Source organism: Macaca fascicularis, chromosome 7, assembly GCF_037993035.2.
Source record: "Macaca fascicularis isolate 582-1 chromosome 7, T2T-MFA8v1.1".
Taxonomy (NCBI): Eukaryota; Metazoa; Chordata; class Mammalia; order Primates; family Cercopithecidae; genus Macaca; species Macaca fascicularis.
In genome coordinates, this window is record NC_088381.1 from 72529061 (window position 1) to 72549929 (window position 20869).

Here is a 20869-nt window from a genome sequence, read left to right on the forward strand (position 1 = left end):
GAGTAACTAGGATTACAGACACCACCACCATGCCTGGCTAATTTTTTGTATTTTTAATAAAGACGGGAGTTTCACTATGTTGTCAGACTGGTCTCGAACTCCTGACCTCATGATCTGCCTGCCTCAGTCTCCCAAAGTGTTGGGATTACAGGCGTGAGCCACTGCGCCTGGCCCCAAACATCCCTTTCATACTCCCCTCGGGGGCTCTCAGGAGTCCCAGAGTAGAGCGACGCAGACCAGCTCAGCTCAGGGCTGATTTTGGTTTTCTTTGAATCAAATACAGTGCAAGACACCGAAGGGCAACTAGCAATTTATTCCGGAGAGGGAGAGGTCTCATTCTCCCACGTCTTGCATCAGGCTGAAGTTGCCCTTTTCTTCTTTCTGTTGTTTTTCATTTTATTTCCTTCTTTATTTTTTAACTGCTTTGAGTTACATTTAAGCAAGACGGCCAAGAAGCTCCAGGCCATCTAGAAATAAACACAGTTTATTCTTATTGTAACACAGTTAATGCACAATTTGATGAGATGCCATTGGCGTGAAGAATTCAGGGAAGTGGTAGCAAGAGGGCAGAGGTATGGTGGGCACTTGAAGGCTGAGAGCTTTGGCAGCCTGGCTTTTGGGGGAGAGGTTGATAAGGACTGCCAGGCTGAGGAGCAAGACAGGGCAAGCAGGCAGTCCTGGCTGGGCCACAGCAGGAAGCTATCATGGGCCAATCCGGAGTTATGCGTGTTCTTTTTCCTGGCAACCCAGCAGCAGCCCAGTCAAGACAGCTCACCTTCAGAGGAGAGAAAAACCAAGCATTTATTAAGCATCTACCATTAGTTTATTCAATCCTCGCAACAATCTTAGAAGCCCATATTTCCCATTTGACAGATGGGGAAAATGGGGCTCAGGGAGCTTGAGGATCACGGAGTGAGACAGGCTTTACTCTCATTCCTGACAGATCCCAGAGCTATTAATAACATTGGTGTAAAGTCACCTGTGGTTCTCAAAGCCTGGTTCTCAGACCAGCAGCATTAGCCTCACCTGGGATCTTGTTAAAAATGCACATTCTTGGGTTCCATCCTTCTCCCCCAGCTGGAAGAGAAACTCTGGGGCAGGGGCCCAGTGATCCTCCTGTTAACAAGCCCTCTGTGTAATGCTCATGTAGATTGTTCAAGAGCATTCAGCAGACTAGGAAGTATGGCCTAAAACAGTGATTCCCGAAGTGTGAGCCCCAAGTCAGCAGCAGCAGCATCACCTGGAAACTGGTGAGAAAGTCAAGCTCCCAGCTTGCTCCTGGCCTACTGAATCCAAGAGTCAGGGGTGGGGCCCAGAGGCAGGTGTTGTCACAAGCCTTTCAGGTGACTCATATGCATGCTCAAGCTGGATAACCATGGGCCACTTTAGATCCTGCCGCCCCTTCTTCCAGAAAGGAGGGCAGTATAAGCAAAGAAAACCCAGAGTGCTTTCCTGTGGGCCATTAACAGCCACCCTCAGCCTGCCCAAGTACAAAATAATGGAGATTCTGTCACTCATTAACAAGCTCCAAGAGTTAAATAGTTGAACTTGTTATCTTTGCCTGAAGGACACCGAGAGAAGGCAAGAGAGAAAATCTAAGGATGCAAGCCCTGGGGGAGGGTCCAGAGTGCTGCAGCACCCCCAGGGAAGGGGAAACAGAGAGGCTTGGCAGGATGGTAAGACAGGGGTGTTCATGGGGGAAGACAGAAAAAAACATGTGTCGCCAATGGCTTGCTTGTTTTTTGTTTTTTGTTTTGTTTTGTTTGTTTGTTTTGTTATTTTTTTTTCTGGTATTATGTATTCCAGAAGCAACCAGGCAGGAAGATGTGTGGCCTCAGGTAAACTCACCAAATGGAAACTGATCTGTAGAAGAAATATACCATACCAAGGGGGCTTGTCTCTGTCTCTCCTGAATATGCAGGTGGTACCAGCCCCTGATGAACAACAACCATGTGCCAAGTGCCATAGAGAAAGCTTAACGTACACCATTGGGTTTAGTTCTCACTGCAGCCCCCACTTCCCATTTCGCAGAAGAGGAGACGGAGACTCAGATGACTAAGTCACACAGCTTGGAAATAAAAGCAGTGTCTTCTCTTGTCTTGCTGCCGGAAAGAGCCAGGTGGCCTCTGGTCCAACTCCGTCCATTAGAATGATTAAGGAAATGCATGGAACTGCCCAATATGGTAGCCACAGGCCACATGTGGTTACTGAACTCTTGAAATGTGGCTACTTCTTCTGAGAAGCTGGTTTTTAAGTTTTATTTCATTTTAGTTAATTTAAATGGCCACACATGGCTAGCAGCCATCATATTGGAGAGTGAAGCTCTAGACCACCAGTGAGTCCCAGTCTCTGACATCAGACTGATCCTGTCCCCTGGATGACTCAAGCTCTAAGAGAAGTGGAGACAGAATTCTCACTCAGGCCCTAATCATGGAAAGAGCAACAAACACCCTTTGGCCTGGGTCACTCCCACCCAGCATTCTCTTGCTAGTAAATGATGACATCAACAGCCGTATATGATGTGGTTTGCCTGTGGCTCTACCAAAGAAAATCTCTGCTTTCCTGGACCATCTCGTTTCTACCATGAAACTAGAGAAATTCATCTTGACACACAGGTTCCTGGGGATTCGAGTTGACAGACCTAATCGGAAAATAACCCTGGTCCTTAAATTGTGCTACATTTAAGGCAAGGTGCCAGAGCTCTCAGAACCTCTATTTTCCCATCTGTTAAATGGGAATAAAATAATCACCTATGATAGTTATTGGAATCAAGTGAGTTGATGTATGATGTAAGGCACTTTCTACATCTTCCGGCACCCTTTTCCCCTTATACCCAATTCCACTCCATGATTCCTGTCTAACCTGTAAGCTCCAGGGGGCTGTTCTAACTATTCATGGACTACAAGGCACCTCACATTTCCACCTTAAACAGTATCTCCCCAAACTCCTTCTAGAATTAGTGTTGGAATCCACGTGTAAACTGTACAGTGACCCTGCAGTGTGCACTCAGCCGCCTGGATCAGCTGGGCCTCCCTACCATGAACTTGACCACACTGGTTCGTGCATGCTGGGCCTGACCCAGGCCCACCCGAGGGCCTGAACCACCATCCACAGGGTCAACAACTCTATTTGCATGACGTTGGCCCCTGTCTAACTGTGAACTCAGCGAGGATGTCAAAAATCAAATTAATTTTGCCTTCGCCAGTATGACTGTCAATAAAAAGTTATTATTCAGTCAGTAGATGTTTTAATTACCCAAATGTCAAGCACTGTCACCCTCCATTAGCAGCTTAATGGTCCTAATAGACAATGCCCTGAAAGGAACCTCAGGAGAATCCTGAGCCCCACTGTGTCCCTAAAGAGGACCCCAGCAGAGCCACTTCACCCTAACCATTCACATTCCCTTCTTATAAGTCTCCAAAGGAGAAAAGTCTCCCTCTTTGTTCTTTATGTTTGTTGTTGTTGTTGTTGTTGTTGTATTGCTAAAAGTCTCCCTCTCTTGAAGAGCATCCTCCCTCCACCTAGCTGCAATTTCTCTTGCTTCAGTTCCATGATGGTTATTTGCAACAATGGTTTTTGTAGGCCACAAAGTAGAGGGACCCTAAGCACCACTTGGTGGGAGCAAGGGGTGTCATATGAGAGTTCCAATTCTACTACTTACTGACTATGTGCCTGGGGACAAATTATTTAGCTTCCTTGGGTTTCAGTTTCCTCACCTGCGAAATAAGGATAGTCATATGTACTTTCTGTGAGATCATGTATGTGAAGCACTGCACTCAGAGCCTGGCACACACTCAACTTTCAGCTTATGGTAGACACTAGTTTTGATGGTGGTGGTGCTATTGTTGTGGATTTAGGAAGCATCACAGAGCATGTATTAGTCTGTTATCATGCTGCTAATAAAGACATATCTGAGACTGCGTAATTTATAAAGAAAAAGAGGTTTAATGGACTCACAGTTCCACATTGCTGCGGAGGCCTCACAATTATGGCAGAAGGCTAAGGTGGAAGCAAGACAAGTTTTTTATGGTGGCAGGCAAGAGGGTGTGTTCAGGGGAACTGCCCTTTATAAAACCATCAGATCTCATGAGATTTATTCACTATCATGAGACCAGCACTGGATAACCCACCCCCATGATTCAGTTGCCTCCCACGGGGTCCCTCCCACAACACATGGGAATTTTAGGAGCTACAGTTCAAGATGAGATTTGGGAGAGGACACAGCCAAACCATATCAGAGAAGATTAAGTGGGATTTCCTCTTTCAGGTCCTCTCCTGCCCCCTCACTACCTCCTCTTCTAATCCTGTAGTGTACCAGATGAGGCTTCTTCCACTGCCTTCATTGATGGTTTCATTTATTCAAATAATATTTCAATGTAAACACCTACCACATGCCAAAAACTGCTCTCAGACGGGGGATACAAGAAGAAAATAGACACGGACATTGTCTTCACAGAGCATTAGGAGGGAGCTGATGACTTATCAAATAAGCATACATATGCGAAAAAAAAAAAGGCACTTAAAGCTGTGACAAATGCAACTAAGGAAAAGTACAGTGTACTATGAGAGAAATCACAAAGAGGGCCTGACATGTCCAGCAAGTGGGGAACCACAGGTTTTAAAACACTTTTGAGGCCAGGTGCAGTGGCTCATGCCTGTAATCCCAACACTCTGGGAGGCCAAGGTGGGTGGGTCACCTGAGGTCGGGAGTTCGAGACCAGCCTGGTGAACATGGTGAAACCCCCACCTCTACCAAAACTACAAAAAATTAGCCAGGCACAGTGGTGTATGCCTGTAGTCCCAGCTACTCAGGAGGTTGAGGCATGAGAATCGCTTGAACCTAGGAGGCGGAGGTTGCAGTGAGCCGAGATCATGCCACTGCACTCCAGCCAGGGTGACAGAGTGAGACTCCATCAAATAAATAAATAAATAAATAAATAAATAAATAAATAAATAAAACACTTTTGAGGATGAAACTATTTCTCCAAGCAGATGAATGAAGGAATGGACAGTTGGATGGATATAAATATTTCTGCACTACCTTCAGTTGCTAAACTTGCCCCTGGCTTCTGGCCCCTTCCTCCCGTTCCTGCTCCCTTCACTGGGTTTTTGCTTTCACTTTCTCTGTTCTCACCACCATCTTGACCCCAGACCAATGTTGTATCTTGAGTCACGAACTGAATGGCTCAGAAATGCTGCCTGGAATGCCATTTCTTCTCAAAAACCCTTACGTAGCCAACATTTTCCAGTCTGCCCTCCCAGCCCTGCCTCCCCCACCCTCGCCCTCACCCCAGAGTTGTCTCCACGCCTCCCCATGGGAGTTTAAAAATGGAAAGTCACATGCAAATCAAAACCTTGAGAAATCCGACACTTTGGAGAAGTAAGCACCTTCTCTGGGAAGGTGGTTTATGCCTGAGTCATTTGTCTGGCTACATTAGACTCCAAGGCCTCAGGCAGGGAACAACCACGTTATATCTCCTAGCCTGCTGAACGCAGTAGGGGCACTCAACAAATCATAAATAACGACGAGGATGAGGCAGCAAGTGGGAAGACTGAGTGAAACACTCTAAAAACCTCCCTCCTGCACTTGGAGCTGCCGCGGAGCTGGGATGTGGCCCTGTTTCCAGCCTGAGCCTCTAGGCAAGAAACTTTACCCTGTTCCTAAAATAACAGGTGGGTCTCCTTTCCAGACACACAACTTAGAAACACTGGCACCAACAACCACACAGCACAGCCAACTGAAGACAGAGCAGTGTGGGCTGCAAAGACAGAATCTCACAGGAAATCTCAGATCATGCCCTAACAAGCCCCACAGGCCTCCTGGGCTACAAGGATCCAACCAGCAGCTCCCATTGGTTTGGGAATGGCAGCAAACAGAGCAACCCCCTGCCCAGGGGCCATGCCTCTGAGACTAGAGGACAAATACATTCAGAGTTGGACAGAAGCTTGAATCTATAAGGTGCATATATCATGACCTTGAAGAGATGGGTCCATTGACATCTCAGCACCTCCTCAGCCCTGTCCTCTTAGCAGACCTCTCAGGGTCTGTTGCGATGTACACCCTATTGTACATTCTGGGGATAGAGGTACAGTAATACAGAAAGTCCCTGCTCTCAGGGAGCTTTGTCCTCATTGGGCAAGAAGCGTATACCTCACATGGCAGATCCCAACAGGTGCTGCAATAACAGTAAAGTGGGGTTAAAGAAAAGTGAGGTCAGGCTGGGCGCCGTGGCTCATGCCTATAATCCCAGCACTTTGGGAGGCCTAGGTGGGTGGATCACCTGAAGTCAGGAGTTCCAGATCAGCCTGGCCAACATGGCAAAACCCTGTCTCTACTAAAAATACAAAAATTAGCTGGGCATGGTGGTGCGCACCTGTAATCTCAGCTACTCAGGAGGCTGAGGCAGGAGAATCACTTGAACCTGTGAGGCAGAGGTTGCAGTGAGCCAAGATTGCACCACTGTACTCCAGCCTGGGCAACAGAGTGAGATTCCGTCTCAAAATAAAAAAACAAACAAAAGAAAAGTGAGGTGAGAGAAGGCCTCTGCCACCTTGTGACCTCAGAACTGCGACCTAAACTCAGCAGGGGATGAACCATAAGGAGGCCTGGGGAAGCGACACTCCAGGCAGAGGGAGACACAGGGCAAAGGTCCTAAGGGAAGACGTTCTTCTATGTCTGGGGAACAACAAAAAGGCTGATGTGGCCAGAGTGGACGAGCACGAGGGAACGTGTCAGGGGCTTAGGTCAGCAGGTGTGGGGCCTTTGGCTTTCTGTCGCATGAGATGGGGCACCCTACAGGGTCTGAAGGACTGGAGAGAGCCCCACAGTGTGTTCTCAAAGGACTGCTCTGGCTGCTGGTAGAGATGGGAGTGCAGGGGGCACAGGTGAACACAGGGAGCCCAGTTGGTGGACTGTGGGGAAGGGGGAGCCTTCACGGCTGTGGAGCAAGAGGGGATGGTGGCAGGAACTAGGTGGTACTTGTGGAGGTGCTGGGAAATGGTTAGACTCGTGACACAGCTTGAAGGCAAAACAAAGAGATGGGGATTAGATGTGAAGTAAGAAAGAGTCATCAAAGACAATCAGAGTTTTGACAAGAGCTAGGCCAGCAGCTAGCACGGAGCAGATCCTCGCACACATTAGAGTTTTTCTCCCTTCCCCAGCACACCTGCCATCAGTCACAGGTGCCGAGAAAGGGGAGGGCTATACCAGGATGCCCCCTGCTTCCAGAAGCTTAGGAGGCAGACAAGTACAGAGAGAAACTGGGGAAAATGGTGGCAGAGACTACCTCCCCGATAAATTCTGTCTCCAGGGCACTGGCAGTCACATGCTCTCAGCTCATGGCTTAAACGGAGAGCAGACTTGAGCATACAGCCAACTGATAGGGGTTGGTTAGGGGCAAGAGAATTCTAGAACAAAACCCTAAAGGGATTTAATTTTGCTTTTAATTACAAAAGCAACATGCATTTAGTGGACATGCCATTTGACTCCAAAATTCCACTTACATGAACTGACAAAAGTCTATGCAATAATTTAAGTAAAGGACAGTCACCAATATATTATGAATAAAAAATGGGAAACAATTTAAAATTCAAAGAAGTTTGCATTAAATCCCTAACTTGAAGACGGCGAAAGACAAGCACAAAGAAAATAAAACTAAAAAGTACCCATCATCTCCAAACCTAGAAATGACCCCAATTAAATGGCTGGCATATATCTTTCCAACTCTTTTTTTCTATGCACCAATATGGATTTTTTGTTGTCAATATAAAATTAGGATTATATTAAATACAATCTTACTTTTTCTATGTAACAAATACCATAAATATTTTTCATGCCTTTAAATATTGCTCCATGACACATTTTAACGGTTTCATGGTGTTTCATTATTTGAATGAACCATGATTTATATAACAGATTCTGTATTGTTGGACATCTCAATCATTTCCAATTTTCCATCATTACAAATAGCACTTCAATACACAACCTTGTACATGAACTTTTGTGGACATCTCTGATTATTTCCTTAAGGTAAGGAAAACGCCAAAACATGGAATTACTCAGACAAAGAGAATATCTCTTTTTAAGGTGTTTGAAAAATACTGTTAAACAAGCCCTCTGGAAAAGTTGTACCAATTTAATTCCCTATAGCAGGGGAACGAGAGCCCCCGTTTCTCTATATCTAAACCATCATGTATTATTTTTGCCAATTTAATGGGGCAAAACAGAATCTTGTAACTGATTTAATTAATGTTTCTTTGATTCCTACTTAAGCTGAACAAATTTCCATATGTTTATTAGCCATTTTACTTTCTAATTCTGGGAATTGCCTGTTCCTGCTTTTTGTTTATCTTCTTCATGCTGATTTTTCAGAGCCCAAAGGCAATTGGCAATTTACAAGGAAAAGTTACTCCAAAAGCCACCCTGGGCCTGAGGACCAAACATCACTTACAGGAAGTCCCAGTAGGTTTGGCTAAACCCCACAGTGACATGGCTCTTCCAATCTCATGGCCAAAGAGCCCCAGATTGGTGAAGGCAGGAGCTAAGACCCAGAGTCCAAACAACTGAGGCTGCTGAGTCTCTGGCCTGGTTTCATCAGAGGTGGACAGCAGCAGGTGGGGGAAGCAAACATGGTGCCAATGACTTTCATATGGAAGCAGTTTGGGATCTCCATTGGGAAGGAAGGGAAGTGGGCAAACAGGTGCAACTGGCAGTGTTGGTCCAATCAGTCAAGTCCAAAAAATTGACTTATGCCTCGATAATGAAAGTGCCAGTACATGGCAACTTAAGTCTCTGAGAGTCACCATGCTCAGTTCCCCTGTCCTTGCACTAAGCGGAGAGAGGCTGGGATAGATTAGCTGGGAGGGAAATTCTTAAACAAAGCTGTGTATAGTTCACTTCTAGCACGGATTGGTAAAGGGCAGCTGCTTGGGTTGGAAAGAAAACTGTTTTCCAAAGCTTGTTGAAATCTCCCTCCTGCATGAGTGTGCCTGACCAGGCTGAGGTTGAGGCCTCCATATATGGACCCTAGAAATGAGACAGAAAGCCTTAGGGCCTGGATCCAATGACCAGTACCTAGGCTCAGAAGGTGACAGAAGGGTGGGGTGGAGTGGGACAGGTAGGAGGTGTCCCACACCTGCTGGACAACCAGGACACCCCAAATGCTCCCCTGCCACCACTCCCATCCAGGCCTTGGAACTACACAAACTGCCGTCACACTTTGACCAGGCCACATTCCTCAATCCCACTGACTGACCATGTTTCCCAACCAGAGCCCAGACATGCTAGCCTGACAAGGTTCATTCCATCTCTTCAAGCAACCTTCCAACTGCCTATGACAGGCATGGGCCCTTTCTGGAATCCTAGTGGGCTGGTCGTGGACACTCCATCCTCTGTGTGTCTCCAACATGACCAGTTCCTCTGAATCAGAAAGCGAAGGAGGCAAGGGCTGTGTGTGCAGTGCCCCCTTCCTTCTGAGCCCCCCAAATCCTCTTCATATCAAGATGGTGCAGATAGGGGCAAAAGTGGTCTCTCCATAAGTGGGACTGAAGTACCAGAGGCAGGGCTGGCTCTCATGCCTGCTTGTTCCTCCATATTGTAACAGCCCCAACCTCCAGGGCCCTGCCAAACCCTCCCCCACCACCTTACTGTGCATTTCTTATGAGGCTGAGGTCATTCAATCAGAGCCCATTCAGGCGCCCTCAGCTCTGCTGTGGCCCTCTGTGTCACCAAAACCCTGCTTTGCTTTTTCTTTCCAAGGGCAACCCTTCTTATGCCTTGCTCCCCCTGGGCTCTGCCCTCATCCCTACAACGATCTCTAAGCTCAGACTCTAAGAGGTTCACCTCCAGCACTTTGGGAGGCCAAGGAAGGCGGATCACGAGGCGAGGAGATGGAGACCATCCTGACTAACACGGTGAAACCCCATCTCTACTAAAAATACAAAAAAAATTAGCCGGGCGTGGTGGCAGGCGCCTGTAGTCCCAGCTACTAGGGAGGCTGAGGCAGGAGAATGGCGTGAACCCGGGAGGCAGAGCTTGCAGCGAACCAAGATCGCACCACTGCACTGCAGCCTGGGCAACAGAGCGAGACTCTGTCTCAAAAAAAAAAAAAAAAGAGGTTCACCGGACCATGGTACCCCCAGACTTCAGCAGGGGGGAAGAAGAGAGAATGAATTTTTTACTTGTTAATGAACAGATCACATACATGCAATGAAGACCCTCAAGAGCACTGATCTGAAGTGTACAGCTCAGGAAGGTTTTACATGTGTGTGCACCTGTATCACCACCACCCAGATGAAAATGCAGAACGTTTCCAGTACCCCAAGGAAGTTCTCTCATGCTCTCACCCAATCATTATCGGAAACAACCGCTCTCTGACTTCCATCCACATTGATTCGTTTTGCTTATTTCTGAACTTCGTATAAATGGAATCACATTGCATGTTCTCTCTTATGTCTGGCTTCTTTCCCTCAACATAATGTCCATGAGACGCTTATTAATTTTGCTGCTGGAGCTAAGAGCCAAAGAATGTAGTGATTCCTACTCTAGAACACTGATAGGCTTGCAGACTATGTTCCAAACAGACCTACAGGTCCCACTAAGCAGGAAAGGAGAGGCAGACGGGGTCTAACTGGGGCCAGGAGATGCTTACCCCTGATTTATCTAATTCAGCTCTTTATCTGTTTTACACAGGGGCTTCCACAAAGACTTCTCTTGCCCAAAAGGCTCTCAGGCAAAACAGCAACAACACACAGAAGCTTACTCAGGGTTTCTCCAAATATACAGTGTTTCTCTGCTCCTTGGTCAAAAATTAAGAAGAAAGGATAAAAACTCCAAGGCCAACATACTTGGGAATGTCTGGAGGACTGCAGGTGGGAAAAACCAATCATCCCTTTGGTGTCCTTATTCCTACCATGAGACTAAAAGACTTTCCAGCTCCCACCTTCTCCTGATTTCAAGAATAGTATCAGAGAGATCTATGACAGAAGTTACCAACCCTCCTGCCCACCCCTGCATGGTCCTCTGTTCCTGGCCACAGGAGACAGGGCAGTGGTATTTCTTTGTTTGGGGAGGGGGAGACGGAGTGTCGCTCTTATCACCCAGACTGGAGTGCAGTGGCCCGATCTCGGCTCACTGCAACCTCTGCCTCCCAGGTTCAAGCAATTCTCCTGCTTCAGCCTCTCCTGAGTAGCTGGGATTATAGGCACCCACCACCATGCCCAGCTAATTTTTGTATTTTTAGTAGAGACGAGGTTTTACCATTTGTTCTCAAACTCCTGACCTCAAGTGATCCACCTGCCTCGGTCTCCCAAAGTGCTGGGATTATAGCCGTGAGCCACCATGCCCGACCAAGAATGGTATTTCTAATAGCGTGTCTGAACCACACCAGATATTTGTGTTGCCTGGAAGGGTTAAGGCAGGATGGGCCAAGATGGGACAGTTCATAGTCAAGAAGGAATGGGCAGCAATATCCCACATGTCATTGTGGCTTACATCAAATGCCTTCACCCCACTGGCTCAAAGTCACTGCAAGAGTTAGATGTTGGCCCATTCCCCCATTTGAAGGCACAGGGGAGATATATGAGGAACAATTCAATTAAAAGCAAAAGGTCTTTAGGCTTGAGGAATAAACGAGAAGGAACCTAAGACTTGCAGTAACTTCCTTGGCTCTAAGCCCTATTATCAGGGTGGGGAAAGTGGGGGAAGGGAGGGGTACAAGACTTCTCTGGCAACCCCACAGCCTCTGACTCTGTCCTAGACCCTGGCAGAGACACACACATTTTGACAAATACTCTTCTCCTAATTTTAAAGCCCCTGTGGATTGCAAGGAAAATTTAATCCATATGTCTCTGGTTCCTTTATACTTAACTCATCAACATGTTGTTTTGTAAGAGTCATTTCATGTCCAAGTGCTTTTCTTTTTTTTTTTTTCCTTAAGGTCTTAAAACTCTGGGTTGTTTTCTTCGAAACAGGAAATCACACTGTGCCAAGAGAAAAGGAACTTGAGCACTCAGGGGTTCAAACTGGATTCAAAGCTCCTGCTTCCCCAGAGACCCCAACCAACTAAAAGAATGTCCCATAGCCCCCTCACTCCCCTGCACCCCAATGGGAGACAGAGATGCTAAAAGCAGCCAAATCTAACCAGGAGAAGACTGGAGAAAGAAGCAGCGTTAGGCTAGTTCAGGGTAAAATTGTTCTCCTGTTCACAGCCAAGACTGAGCTCCTCAGAGCCCACTTAGGCCTGCAGGCTGCAGGAGGGAGAGGAGGCAAGCCAGGAGTTCCATTCTGCTTCATTGGAAGCAGCATCTTTAGTCAAAACAGAATGCTTCAAGCAGGTTCCTCTGGAAATGGCCCCAAGTTCCTGGTCTGAACTCAATCACGGACTCTGGCAAGGTCTCTGGAATGGCAGTGAACTTGGAAGGTCCAAGCCAGAGAGCTGGAAGAATGACCACTGCTCCAGCCTCAAGTCTCCTTTCCCCCACCCCTCTCACCCTGTGAGACTCCTCTGCAGCTGCACTGCACAAAGATGTCCCCCTGCCCTCCAACCAGTAGAGCTGAAGGTTACCAAGGGGACAGTAAATGAGTGGTCCATTTTCTTAAACCTCAGGGAAATCTTCTCATGCAGGCAACTCTACAATGGGTGCACAGCTGAGCAGGATACACTGAGAGCCAATGTAAGCTCTGGTCAGCCTGTGGACAGCCACATCCTCCCTCTGACAAGGGGCACGTAGAACCACAGCATGTACATGCGCCCGCATGGGCGTTCACACAGTCTACACGTGCTGCACAGCTGGGATAACCTATATATCAGGGACTGATTTGACTGGTCCCTCAAGAAGAGAGTTTAGGCCGGGCGCGGTGGCTCACGCCTGTAATCCCAGCACTTTGGGAGGCCGAGACGGGTGGATCACGAGGTCAGGAGATCGAGACCATCCTGGCTAACACGGTGAAACCCCGTCTCTACTAAAAAATACAAAAAACTAGCCGGGCGAGGTGGCGGGCGCCTGTAGTCCCAGCTACTCGGGAGGCTGAGGCAGGAGAATGGCGTGAACCCGGGAGGCGGAGCTTGCAGTGAGCTGAGATCCGGCCACCGCACTCCAGCCTGGGTGACAGAGCGAGACTCCGTCTCAAAAAAAAAAAAAAAAAAAAAAAAAAAAGAAGAGAGTTTAGTGTGAATTCTTAGGTTAACCAATTCCCAGGGTCAAAAGAGTAGAAAACAAGATAGCCAATGTCAAATAAAACAGAAACAGCCTTGGTGCAGCCAAGCAGCTATGGTTAATAAAATCACTGATTCACCTTTCTTCCTACATTGAGAAACAGGCTAAAGTCAATCACCACTTAGATAAGGGATGGGTTTTCAGAGGCAGGAACACCATCACCCTTAGCCAGGAAACCACATTTTAGAGTAATAGACTGGATGATTGTTCAACTCATATTCATGCCCCTCCCTGTCTCTGCCCCACTGACTCTGGGCTTGGCCCAGTGACTTGCTTTGGGCAATGAAATGCAAGGGAGGTGACAGTGACAGTTCCAAGCCAAGGTTTTAAGAGGTACAGACCGTTTCTGCTCATCAGCTTGCATGCCTACCATCTGCCATGAGAAGAATATGCTCTGCCCCTTCAGCCAGCACCCCAGAATGAGAAACATGGGGCATACCAGGACCCTGCCTAGAGCCAAACTCAGCCAAGCACAGCAGGAATCAGCCAAACCCAGCGAACCCACAGGCCTGGGCACAAGAAATAAATGCTTGTCAGAAAAGACTGAGTTGGGGGAGGGGTGGTTTGTTACCCAACAGTATGCAGCAATCGCTAACTAAGATACATTGGTTACAATTTCTAATAACCAGACTACAAAAATGCATTGAGCCGGCTCTGCCTTCCACCTAAGACCTGCCCTGGCCAGTCTTGCCCCATAAAACTGGGTTTGATGACAGTCAAATCTCCTCGCCATGTGATTGTTAGTTTATTACTTCATTCCACAAACATCTATTGAATGCTGGCCAATAGGGATACAGAGATTAATGAGGACATGGCTAGGGTCTTGAGGAGCTAATAGGATACATGAGAAGCAGACACACAAACAGAGAATGATAGTACAATGTGATACAGATGATGACAATGACAGAATGAGCCTAGGGCATCGAGGCATCACAGTCTAAGAGGCATATGTCACCAACGCACGGAGCAGAGTGCAGGAGCAGGACAGAGCCGATGAAGACTTCATGGGTAGGAGGGGTGCCCGATGCCTGGATCCTAAGACATAACCAGAACCATTCTCTAGAGAGGACTCTGCCAAGAAACCACACCTTTCTAAACTTTGAAACAGTTACCCAGTATCACAACTGCAGATATTGCACATGATTGCCTCCATTATTTGTTCAAGTGTTCAAAAATTTTTCATTGAGCACTTACTATATGCCAGATCTGCAGTGTTCAACCCAGTAGCCACTAGCTACATGCAATTACTATGTACTTGAAAAGTGGCTGGTCTAAGCTGAGATATGCTGTAATTATAAAAATATGCTGGATTTCAAGGAGCCAGTATGAGCAAAAAAAAAAAAAAAAAAAAGATTTAAAATATCTCATTAATTTGTAAAATAACATGGTCAAATAATAATATTTTAGATATACTGGGCTAAATAAAATACATAATTAAAATTAATTTCACCTGTTTCTTTTACTTTTTAAAAACATGGCTACTAGAAACATAAAAGTATGTATGGGGCTCTCTCGTATTCTGATTAGACAGCACTGTGCCAGACTCTAGACCTAAATTTGGTTGCACATTAGAATCCCCTAGGGATCTTTTAAAAATTCTAAAGCCCAGGCTGCATCCCAGACCAATAAAATCAGAATGTCTAGGGATGGGCCCCACACATCAGTGCTGTTTGGAGTCCACAGGTGGTTTCAATGGGCAGACAAGTTCAGGAACGATTATTGTAGCAAGAGGCATCCTCTCCTCGCCTGGGGCAGTTGTGTGGTGGATGACCCTAGTTTTTCTCTTCATCTGGAAGTGTGCAGCTCTCCACCCTCCATGCCCTAAGGAGGAGGCTTTTCAGTGAGCCAAGCGTAAGTGAGTAAAAGCCATGGCCTCCTTCCAGGCCTCTGCCCTTCCAGGCTCTGTGATTTGACATCAGTTACTTAACCTCTCCATACCCAAGTGGGCCCAGCTCAAAAACGGGTGCATCACTGTATTGGGTTACAGAGAGGTTTCTAGCAATGGAACACACACACACAACTTAAAATCATTTTGCTCACACAGTTTATCTAAATATTAACTAAGTGTGATGTGAGGTGAATATAACAATTAACAGTGCACAGAGAGCTCCCCAGAAGCAAAGTGGGTACCCCAGGGAGTCATGAAACGCATGTTTGTGTGAAAGTGAGAATAGTATTGCCGAGTAAATAAGGTTCCCAAGCTAAAGAGTGGAAAGTGGAGGGGCTTCATGGAGGACAGGCTCCACTAGGTCTTTCTCCTTGCCCTGTCTTCTACAAGCGGCCCTGGGGGAATGTCCAGCAGGTCTCTTGGGAGGGGCTGCTGTCTAGGTCTCATCTCCCTTGCATTTTGCCCCCACTGTGCACCTCTTGCTAGAGGAACCATCCCAGTAATAAATTTCTACTGTCACTCAACCTCATGAATTCTGGTCCTTAGCCACAGAAAGCACTGTTGCAAGTGGGGACAGGAGGAAGAGAGTGGAGGCAGGAACATCACCTGTGAGAAAGCTCAGCAGATGCTGAGACCTTCCTCTTGGGATCAATGGGATGGATGAGAGAGCTGAAGGAGGCACTGTGAACAGACGTATGGGGACTTCCCAGAAAGGGTCATATCTGCATCAGTACCAGAGCCCCAGAGATATCACCATCTTGACTGTGGTGGCGATTTCACTGGTGTATGCAACGTCACAACCTCAAATCATACTTTAAATACTTCCAGCTGACCAGCTGTGGTGTTCATGCCTGTAATCCCAGCACTTTGGGAGGCCAAGGTGGGTGGATCACCTGAGGTCAGAAGTTCGAGACGAGCCTGGCCAACATGGTGAAACTCCATCTCTACTAAAAAATGCAAAAAATTAGTTGGGCATGGTGGCACACCCTGTTAATCCCAGCTACTCAGGAAACTGAGGTGGAAGAATTGCTTGAACCTGGGAGGTGGAGGCTGCAGTGAGCCAAGATCACACCACTGCACTCCAGCCTGGGCAACAGAGCAAGACCCCATCTTAAATAAATAAATCAATAAATACTTCCAGCTGATTGTGTGTAAATCAAACCTCAATAAAGCGTTAAAAAATATGTCAGTGCCAAGCTGTGAGATCTTGAATAAGTCATGAAACTTTCTGGGCCTCAGTTTCCCCACCTGTAAAATGGTTGCAATAAAAATATCTACCCCAGGGAGTTGTTGGGAGAAAAGCCAGCAAGATACCAAGTTCAGTAGCATGGAACTATCAGCTCCTATGTTTAACACAGTAATCATAATAGTTGTCTTTGCTATGATTATTATAGCAATGTCATGAGGCAATAACTTCAGAGGCATGAGATGCTTTTGCTCATCCTCCTGCCCCTGCGCTCTGCTATGAGGAAAACATGCTCTTGTCCCTTCCACCTGGACACCAGAATGAGCAACAAGGAGCATGGGAATGGTAATAATACAGTATTCATAGTAATGATGTACAGTAATAATAATAGTAATTGTAATAACATGTTGTAACAGTAATGTAATAAATATAATGTTAGTATATATAATACTATGCATATACCAGCATATATATTACCATTATAATATAATACATAGTAATAAAAGTAATATGGTAATAATAATAGTAACAATTATTTTTAAAGCTGCAAGAGTGCAGAAGCTTCAGACCAAATGTGGACTGTGAAGTGAATCAGCAGCCAATATGAGCTAGTATTTATAATTCAAGGGACTAGTGGGCATGGTTCCTATCTTGGAAGGTTCTAAAGCTGGGAATGGTTAAGAATGAAGGTATTACACAGGGCTCATTCCTGGCTTCCCCATTCTCTAGCTGTGTGACCCTGGGTAGGTTGCTTAACCTCTCTGACCTTCAGTGTCCCCAGGTATAAAATGGAACTAAAAATATTACTGCCTCTTAGGTTCCTCTGAGGGTCCAGTGGAAATATCCACAATCTGTACTGAATATAGTTCCTGACACAGAGCTGATTAAAGAAAGCTGACTAGTTTCAACTCCTCAGCCATCATCATCATCTTCATCAAGGCCACCAAAGCTGAGGCTACCTGGCCTTTGGCTGAGTGTGAGTTGAGTGACATCTAAGCTGTCCTTAGTATGGTATGACAAGGGCAGCGGGGGAGAAGATAGATCTCAAAATCTCAAAACTGACATGCCTGCGTTCAAATCCTGCCCTACCACTTCCTGGCTTTGTGCCTGGAGGCCAGTTACTCACCCTTCTTAAGCCTCAGCTCGGTTATCTGCAAAGTAATTTAATAACCAAGAGGCCTAAAAATGCATCTTACTTAACCCAACCATTCCATTTCTAGAAATCTTACCCAGGGAAATAATCAGAGATGTACATGGAGATTTATGCACAATGACATCTATCAGCACATTTAAAAAATAGTGAATAACTGGGAATAAGTAAAACATCTAACATGGGAGATTAATTACATTATAGTATGTCCAAGTGATGTAATACTGCACAACTATTAAAAAGCATGTTGTCAAAGACTATTTGAAGACATGGGGAAAATGTCTATGACATATTAATAAGTAGCAAAAGTGGTTTACAAAACTAGCTGAGTCCAATTAGCCTTAGGCCACCTTGGATGGATTCCAGAAAGATGCTCCCCTTGGATGGACACGGCCTCCTGACCCTCCTTCCAGCCTCGACTCTCCACCCTTGAGCAGGGCACAACCTGTGCTACTGGACCCAGCAGTCCTTCCTGCTTCCACCCTGGCCCCCTGTGGCTCATTTCCCATGAAGCAGCCAGAGTGGCCCCTTCTAAAATACAGGTCTGCTCATGCCCTCCCCTGCCTTACACCCTGCACAGTCTCCCCACCTGCTCAAATGGCTGCCAGGGTCTTTGCCATATCCTAGAAGGCCCTATGTGGCCTGACCCTGCATAAACTCACTGGCTTAATCTGCTATTACCCCTGAACCACCAGTCCAGCCACACTGTCCTCCAGGCTGTTCTTCAAACATGCCAGCACAGTTCCATCTCAGGGCCTTTGCACTAGCAGCTCCTTCTGACAGGAACTCTCTACCCCGAGATGTCTGTGAGGCCCTCCCCTCTCTGCTCAGCTTGCCCTCATTCAAGAAGGTTTCCCATCCCAAAGACCTCCCAGCCCTCTCCACCAGCCCATGCCCTCTTATCTTCAGTCTTCTCCATCTTAGCATTTATCACTACCTGCAATGTTATAGGTTCATTTATTTGTTTATTGTTTGTCTCTCCTGCTCCCCACCCCACTCCCCACCAGAACGTAAGCTTCACAAAAGCAGAGACTGTTTTATTTATTGCCAAATCCCAGTATGTAAGCCAGTACTTGATGCCCAGTGCACGCTCAAAAATGCTGGAGAAAGGAAGGAAGGAGAAAGGAAGGGAGGAAGGACAGTGTGCCCTAGGCAACGTAGATAAGCATTCTCCTATAAATATCTACATAAAGGAGAAAGAGTGAGATCTCAGAATCTCCCTATGGGATAATCATTTGGCAACCCTGGTAGGAAATCCTTAATGCAAATTCAGCCAGAGTCATTCCTCCTCCAGAAATGACCGTGACAGCTGCTGTCTCTCCAGCCACTCCCTGGGGTGTCATGTCAAACAGACAAACAAGTTCACAATGCCAACCTGCCAATAACTTCTAAGACACAACTTTGCATTTCATCTTCACCTCCTCCTCCTCCTCCTCCCTCAATCCTCCTTACCCCACAACCCCTGACCCACTCTTAATCTCACCGTATCCTTCTGCCCAGGGACCAAACCCTGGCTGCTCCTTCCTATTTCCCCCGCCCAGGCAGCAAGCCTCTGGCCTCCAGCCCTAAATTGTGGGGAGAAAAAAAAAAAAAAGCATAGTTTCCAGGACAACTTGGATGTAGCCCTCTTGCCTGCGCCTCTGGGAACCTGGTGCACGGCCATGTGTGCTCAAGCCATCTGACCAAGACTCTCACCTTCAGAAAAAAAAAAGAAAAAAAAACAGCCAATACCCATCTTAGGAGAGTTGCTGATTTCTAAATCTAATTCCTGCAACTCCTGTGTGATCCCTGGGCCCCAGAGGAAAGTCAGGGGCTAGGGGAGTGGAGCGGCTGACCTCTCCTTAGATGTCTGCCCTCTGATAGAGGAGCCATGCTAAATTGGGAACCAGTTTTACTACCTGCAGCTTATCTTTCCTGATGAAAGGAGAAAAAAGGTTAGACCTTTTGTTAAAGGATGCCAAAAGAAACTTGGAAAAGACCAGCATAAATGCTGGGAATTAGGGCAGATTCTCTTAAAGTTTGGGAAGGAATTAGCAGGAATGGCAAATGTATGTCATGTCAAAGGTCAACCCTGATCAATTAGTAGTGGTAATACTGTTTCCCATATCCAAAAACATAAAAATAAAATGACATTTCAAAAATACAAAACTCACACTACTTTTACCTTCACTTATCATTTCCTCTGGTCTCCTCTTACCCATTGATCAATTGGTAGTGGACAACCAAACCACTGCGTTGAGAAGCATTCTGTGCCTGATTTCAAGCCTAACGGTGATAAATTAGTGATGTCTGCTGTATGCACAAGGGTAGGGAGATCACACACATGAATTAGTGATATCTGCCATCGGCACAAGGGTAGGGAGATCACTCACATCAATTAGTGATGTCTGTCATGGATACCAGAGTAGGGAGATCACACACATCAGTTAGTGATGTCTGCCATGGGCCCAAGGGTGGGAGATGACACACATCTGACCCATATTTGTCAACCCGAGGGAAGGGGTAACAGTTCCTTGATCATGGCTCTCAGACATTTTTTATCTCATGACTCACTTGCCAGCCAAGTGTCCCCAAGATTATGAGCAATTCCTGTGTGCTATCAAAAACTCCACCCCTTTCTGTCCCACTCAAGAAAACATATCAGAATGCAAGTTAGCAAAAGCACCATGAATCTGCCCCAATCTTCTTTGCAGAAGAAGTAAATCTTCTGCAAAAGGCAGCATTTTAATATTGGTAACAAATTACTTGCAACCCATCTCACAGTAGATAATACATCACAACAAGGCAAATGAGAACCATGGCTCTGAAGCCCACTTCTGCCTTATATAGGTGCAGCAGCACCAAAGCACAGGCTCTTGAGCAGCTTGTTTCTACTTTGCCTGCAGCTTAGTCACAGCCTCAAGCTTCTCAACAACCTGGCAACTCCCCCAGCAATCAGAGCTGGCACATCAGATGAAATGTGACGGCTATCTCGGCCACTCAATGTTATCCTTTGAGGGCTGGGCCAGGTCTCTAGTCACTGAAGCTCTTTAACTTATATTACCATCAAGACTCTGACTGCATGGCCACAAAGTTCAGGCCCTATATCAAACGTGCTGCCTTTGATCTTTAATCCCAAAACACACAAGCAACCGCTGCACCTTTGGCAGGTGAGAGCCCATACGTAGGACCAGAGCTTGGTTAAATCTCTGGTAGGTTGCATTCCCACCCTCTGGCATCTACAGGTACCCATGGTGTTGACTGTCTCAGAAAAACGAGGCCACAAGCCAGACTGGCCAGAGGTTTGTCCCAAAAGTATGAAGGTGTGTCCATTTCTTATGGCTGCTGTAACAAATTCCCACAAACTCAGTGGCTTATTCTCTCACTGTTCTGCAGGCACAAGGTTGGCAATCAGTACTGCTGGGCTGAAATCAAGGCATCAGCAGGGCTG

The 20869-nt window shown here is 46.5% G+C and overlaps 1 protein-coding gene across 29 annotated transcripts in view; it reads right to left on the bottom strand.

The window, feature by feature from the left end:
- NTRK3 (neurotrophic receptor tyrosine kinase 3) overlaps nt 1–20869 on the bottom strand; it is a 387811-nt gene that overhangs the window by 201541 nt on the left and 165401 nt on the right. For 4 of the 29 annotated variants that reach the window (XM_073996669.1, XM_073996667.1, XM_073996668.1 and 1 more), the window contains one exon: nt 295–775. The exons of the other annotated variants lie outside the window; for them this stretch is intronic. In XM_073996669.1, the coding sequence (XP_073852770.1) occupies nt 762–775 (14 nt within the window). In that variant the 3' untranslated portion in view covers nt 295–761. Of the gene's footprint in view, nt 1–294; nt 776–20869 lie in introns of those variants that run through there. 29 annotated transcript variants of the gene reach the window in all.